The sequence below is a fragment of the Otolemur garnettii genome, unplaced genomic scaffold (genome assembly GCF_000181295.1).
Source record: "Otolemur garnettii isolate 467f Iridium unplaced genomic scaffold, OtoGar3 scaffold00016, whole genome shotgun sequence".
Lineage (NCBI taxonomy): Eukaryota > Metazoa > Chordata > Mammalia > Primates > Galagidae > Otolemur > Otolemur garnettii.
The window spans coordinates 14,522,547-14,529,216 of NW_003852411.1; the positions used below are offsets into that span (position 1 = coordinate 14,522,547).

General features: G+C 40.6%; 1 protein-coding gene across 1 annotated transcript in view; it reads left to right on the forward strand.

Moving 5' to 3' along the window:
• Positions 1 to 6,670, forward strand: part of ABL2 (ABL proto-oncogene 2, non-receptor tyrosine kinase) — a 41,414-nt gene that overhangs the window by 17,231 nt on the left and 17,513 nt on the right. The window contains exons 4-6 of the mRNA XM_023510811.1: positions 1,183 to 1,478; positions 5,692 to 5,964; positions 6,131 to 6,216. Of these exons, the coding sequence (XP_023366579.1) occupies positions 1,183 to 1,478; positions 5,692 to 5,964; positions 6,131 to 6,216 (655 nt within the window). The remainder of the gene's footprint in view (positions 1 to 1,182; positions 1,479 to 5,691; positions 5,965 to 6,130; positions 6,217 to 6,670) is intronic.

Sequence of the window (6,670 nt, forward strand, 5' to 3'; positions counted from 1 at the left end):
ACTTTGATGCTTTGTTTCAGGGTTGTATTGGGGTCCCCATGTTTCTTCACTGCTGATAACACAGCCCCAAACATCATCTTGCCTCTCCAGAAGGTCTTGGCAAACTTTAATTTTGCTTTGCTTTTGTTTATTAGTGAGGCACTGATATCCTTAGGTCATGAAACCTTACTGAGCTGTTGTACAGTCCTGTCAACATAAGTGCATGGTGGCAAGTTCATGAACTCAATGGCCAAATCTCTTAGGAAGGAAATTAGGAAACCATTACTGTTGTAAAACTTGAGTACTGGTAAAGATTGTGCTTTGAGAGTCCTGACTGCCTAGCTCCCCAAACAATCTCTTTGTTGAAAACTCTGTAGTTTGTGCTGGGCATTTTGGTTTGTTTTTTATATCAGTGGTTTTATTGCCTTAGTGCCAACTGAAATTTAGAAGTAAGTAACTTTCTATTTCACATCCTTAATCCTTGATTGTTGTTAACTTTGAACCACATATATGTAAGATACATTCCTTGTTTTGAAGGAAAGTGAATTTTATTTTTCTTTTGAAGAGTGAACACTATGTTCTTTCCCAGCCATTTTGAGTAATCTTTGTATCTTGGTATACCATCTTAAACTGTTCATCATTTCCTAAGGATAATTTTAGGTGGTATATAAACCTTTAAATAATGTAGTAAATGCCAGAAAACAATTTCTGACTGTGGTTCTGTGGTTTAAGCTACAAGCTAAAGATAGGAATCAGGATCAGATGAGTATGAAGTTTGTTTTCATTATTTATGAACATCTTTTGGCCAGCTATGGTGGCTAACACCTATAATCCTAGCACTTTGAGAAGCCAAGGTAGGTAGATTGCCTGAGCTCAGGAATTTGAGACCAGCAAGACCCTGTCTTTACAAATAGAAAAACTAGCTGGGCATTGTGGCAGGTGCCTATAGTACCAGCTACTTGGGTGCCTGAGACAAGAGAATCGCTTGAGCCCAAGAGTTTGAGGTTGCTGTGAGTGAGCTACGATGTTACAGCATTCAATCCCAGGGCAACTAAGTCAGACTCAAAAAAATTTTTAAAAAAGTCTTTTAACATAAAAGTTACTAATTCATTTTTCAATGAATTTAAAGTTTGACAGTACACTGCTTCAGTTCAAAATAGTCTTAACATTTTTTCTTTCATTCTGTAATGACCTCATGGTTAGGTGAAAAGCTACGAGTCCTTGGTTACAACCAGAATGGCGAGTGGAGTGAAGTTCGCTCTAAGAATGGACAGGGTTGGGTGCCAAGCAACTACATTACTCCAGTGAACAGCCTGGAAAAACATTCCTGGTACCATGGACCTGTGTCACGTAGTGCAGCAGAGTATCTGCTCAGCAGTCTAATCAATGGTAGTTTCCTGGTGCGAGAAAGTGAGAGCAGCCCTGGGCAGCTGTCCATCTCACTCAGGTATGAGGGACGTGTGTATCACTACAGGATCAATACCACCGCAGATGGCAAGGTAAGAAGGCAGTTACTTCACAATAAACCACCTCTAGGTGTGAACTGACTGCTCTGTAGAACTAAGACTTAGAATGGCATGAAATTCAGTTTTGATGTCTGACATGAAATAAAATATTTGCTAACTGTGTGAGTTTGGGCTGTTAGAACTTGCTCTTTTCAAAAAGATATGGTAATGGAAATTAAAAATACTATTATATTAATAGTTTCATTATAAGCTAAATTTAAAGGTGAAGAATGAAGGTAACTGCCAGTATAAGCTAGCTGTTCTAATCATCAGTACACAGATACCCAGTACATCAGCATAGAATTTATAAATTAACCTTGTGTCTTTGAAAAGTATAATAATCTTTGCTAGAAAGTTCATGGAGTAAAACTTTAGACTTCTGAGACTGGAGTCAGTCATTAATATATGTTAACATAGGCTGGGCGCCTGTGGCTCAAGTGGCTAAGGCACCGGCCACATACACCTAAGGTGACGGGTTCGAATCCAGCCCAGGCCCACCAAACAACAATGACGGCTGCAGCCAAAAAATAGCCGGGCATTGTGGTGGGCGCCTGTGGTCCCAGCTACTTGGGAGTCTGAGGCAAGAGAATTGCTTAAGCCCAGGAGTTGGAGGTTGCTGTGAGCTGTGATGCCACAGCACTCTACCTAGGGGGACAGCTTGAGGCTCTGTCTCAAAAAAAAAAAATATATATATATATATAGATGTTAATATATATCTATTACATGCTAACATAAATAGATAATTCAGTCACTTAGCAATTTGTATATTGGAAAGACCAACTATGTTGGTTATAATGGTTGTGTTAGAATGGAACTGTTAACATGTTACAAACTATAAAGTATGAAGTTATGTCACTTCTTTTGCTATTGACCAGTAAACTTAGATTGAATGATTTCTCCCATCCTTCCCCTCTCTGTGATTATGTGTAGTGGTAGGAAAGCACAGGTTTTGGAGGGAGCAGACCTGGGTTGCTTTTTTGTAACTATGTTGTTTCTTAAGTTTTGTAGCCTTACGCAAGCCTCACTTTCCCGGTCTGTAATTAAATCTCAATGTATTGGATTGTTGTAAGGATCAAATGAACTAATTTCTATAAAACATAATAGCTGGTACAAAGTAGGAAATAAGAAAATTATTAGTTCTCTTTCTCTTTTGTACCAATATACATATGTAATATGTTGTCTTTTGACCAAACCGAATAGAGTTAGATAAATAGTAATCTAAGACAGTTACATATCCAACAGAAATAAGTACATGTATGTACCAGAAGATATATAGAGAATGTTCATGCCAGCGTTGTTTGTGATATCCCCAAACTAGAAACACCCAAATATCTAACAACAGTAGAATGGATTAATAAATTGGGGTATATTCATAAAATGGAATCTCATACAGCAACAGAAATGAGCATAATACTGCCAGACATAGCGCCATCAAGACAAATAATGGCCCACCAGCCGACTACTTTTTGTAAATAAAATGTTATTAGAATATAGCCACACCCATTTCTTTGTATATTATCTATGGTTACTTTTTATTACTAGGCAGTACTGAATAGGGGTGACAGAGACTTTACGGCCATGAGCCTAAAATATTATCTGGCCCTTTACAAAAAAGTTAGTAAAGTTGAGTGAAAAGGGGATGGTACCTGTGGCTCAAGGAGTAGGGCGCCAGCTGCATGTACCAGAGGTGGTAGGTTCAAACCTGGCCCTGGCCAAAAACTGTAAAAAAAAGTTGAATGAAAGGGATTAGTGTTTTGTTGTTGTTGTTGTTGTTGTTGTTATTGTTGTTGAGACAGAGTCTCATTATGTCGCTCTTGGTAGAGTGCCATGGTGTCACAGCTCACAGCAACCTCTTAACTCTTGGGCTTAAGAGATTCTCTTGCCTCAGCCTCCCAAGTACCTGGGACTATAGGTGCCTGCCATAATGCCTGGCTATTTTTTTTGTTACAGTTGTCATTGTTGTTTAGCTGGCATGGGCCAGGTTTGAACCTGACAGCCTGGGTGTTTGTGGCTGGTGCCCTCCCTAGTGAGTTACGGGCACCGCTTGAAAGGGATTAGTGTTTGCCTTAGATGAGGAGAACAGGACAGATAGGAGGTTTCTTTTGGGGGTGATGAAATGTTCTAGAGTTAGGTAGTGGTAATGTTTGGATAACCTTGTGAATATACTAAAAACCGCTGAATTATATACACTAAAATGGCAAATTTTATAGTATATGAGATATACTGCAATTAAAAAAAAGTTGAGTAAAAGAAAGCAGACACTACTGGTAAACCTTTAAGTCATTAGAAGTCAAAATAATTGTTACCTTTGCAGGGATAAGTAGATGGGGAGGGCACAAGGGAGGCTTATTAGAATTCTTGGTGTGGGGGTAATATTTGCATAGGTGAGTTTATTTTGTAAGAATCATCAGTTCTCCATTTATGAATCATATACTTTTCTGTATACAATAAGACAAAAGTTTCTTTTTAAGAAATAACAAATTCCCTTAGGAGATATCGCCAAAGATTGCTCTTCCTTTATACATCCTAATTGCCTATCACAAATTAACAACTGGTTTGTCAACAACTCTCTAAAATCAAATTGTGATTCTTTTTTTTTTTTTTTTTGAGACAGTCTCACTATGTCACCTTCCGTAGAGTGCCATGGCGTTGTCACAGCTCCTAGCGACCTCAAACTCTTGGGCTCAAGTGATTCTCTTGCCTCAGCCTCCTAAGTAGCTGGGACTACAGGCACCCGCTACAACGCCTGGCTATTTTTTGGTTGTAGTTGTAGTTGTTGTTTGGCAGGCTTGGGCTGGATTCGAACCTGCCGGCTCTGGTATATGTGGCTGGTACCCTGGCCACTGAGCTACAGGCACCAAGCCCAAATTGTGACTCTTCTTAAAAGAATGGCCTGGACACTCAAATGTGTATTGTACTTAAATAAAAAGAAATAATAAAATATTTGAATACTTTCCTCATACCAAAAGAAGTCTAAATGAGTAGTTTTCACATTATGTTCTGGGCAAGATTCTGAGGTACCTTGGGTACAGTGAGCTATAACACCACTGCAATCTCAAACTCTTGGGCTCAAGTGATCCTCTTGCCTCAGCCTCCTTGAGTAGCTGGGATTACAAGCATGCGCCACCATGCCCCACTAGTTTTTCTCTTTTTAGTAGAGAAGGGTCTTGCTCTTCCTCAGGCTGGTCTCTGAGGTCAAGCAGTCTACCTGCCTTGGCCTCCTAGAGTGTTATGGTTTACAAGCCTGAGCCACTGTGCCTGGCCTCTGAGGTAGTATTTTAAAAATTTTTACAAGAACCAAGTCCCTGCTTGCCTGCTTTAATCATGGGGTCTCTGAGTGCAGTGGCATCATCACAGCACACTGTAACCTCAGACTCCTGGGTTCAAGTGACTCTCCTGCCTCAGTCTCCCAAGTAGCTGGGATTACAGGCATATGCCACCATGCCTAGCTAGTTTTTCTTTTTTTTTTTTTTTTTTCTTTTTTTGACTGAGTCTCACTCTGTCACCCTGGGTGGAGTGCTGTGGTGTCATAGCTTAGCAACTTCAAACTCTAGGGCTCAAGAGCTTTTTTGGCCTCAGCCTCCCGAGTAGCTGGGACTATAGGTATGAGCCACTGTGCCTGGCCTAGTTTTTCTATTTTTTGTAGAGATATAGTTTTGCTGTTGCTCAGGCCAGTCTCAAACTCTTGAGCTCAAGTAGTCCACCTGCCTTGGCCTCCCGAGTAGCTGGGGCTACAGGCGGGAGGCACCACAGCTGGCCTACTTTTTCTTTTTTTGTAGAGACGTAGTTTTGCTCTTGCTCAGGCTGGTCTCAAACTCCTGAGCTCAAGTAGTCCTCCCACATTGGCCTCCCAGAGTCTAGGATTATAGGCATGAGCCAGGGCATCTACCGCCTTTTGTATATATTTGAGTTCCTCAGTCTTGCTGCTTAAAAAATATTTGAAGACCAATGAGCTAGATGATCCAGAGAGATATCTTGAAAGTTTCCCCCCAATACTGGGCTAACTTAATTTGGGAAGAATAGGAAGAGTAGTTTAAATAAGGTTAAACTGAAGTTCTGTGTTTCCCCTTGCCATCATCATTGCACTCTTATTTACCTCAGTTAAGATAACTTCCTACCTTTATATATTTTGGCTAGTGAAATAAGGGCTTAAAAAAGAAATCTTGATTTCTTTTCATATTGTTAGCTTTTCTTCTTTCCTCACCAGGTATATGTGACTGCTGAGAGTCGCTTTAGCACCTTGGCAGAGCTTGTTCACCATCACTCCACAGTGGCTGATGGGCTGGTGACCACATTACACTACCCAGCACCCAAGTGTAACAAGCCTACGGTCTATGGCGTGTCCCCCATCCACGACAAGTGGGAAATGGAACGAACAGATATTACCATGAAGCACAAACTTGGGGGCGGTCAATATGGAGAGGTTTACGTTGGCGTCTGGAAGAAATACAGCCTTACAGTTGCTGTGAAAACACTGAAGGTGGGTTGCTGAGAATTACAGTTTTCAGGCATCTTTTTCTTTGGTGCTCAATCACTTGGAAATACCAGCATGCCCTTCTTTAACTTTGGAACACTTTCCACCCACTGGTGCCAAACACATCAGCAAATTGTGGTGATTAACCCTAGTGCCTTCGCTGACAATGCAGGGGCAGGTTGTTTTCTCCAATGCGGTGAAACCCATGTTTGGGAAAGATTTGTCTCTGGAGGCTGTTGGTGTAGGTCTTGGTGGGAGGTTAGAAGCAAATTATAAGTTATAAAAGCAAAACAAGCTGTTTTGCTTCTTGAGAGTGAAACCTGCTGGGTTTGAGCATTGTTGGAGAATCACACGGTTCTCTCTTGCCTCGTCCTTTATCTTCCTGCTTCTTGCTCCACCCATATCTTTGTAATTAGATGACTTTTTCTTCTGAATACTCACAGAAATCTTTTTCCTGATGCTGCTCTGTCTTTTCAAGTGTCCTAGTGTCAAATTATAGGGTTTTCACTCATTTGATTCTTTAAAGATTGTCCCAGAGCCTCAGGAGATTTGGTATATCACTGATAAAACGACTGTTCTTCGGCCAGTAGTAGTATTTTGTTTATTAAGCATATTCGGAATGTGAAGCAATACATGAAGCCTGACATATGCACTACTCCTTAAAAAGCTAATGGTCTAATCAGGAAGGTAAACATGTCAGTAGTTAACCGCT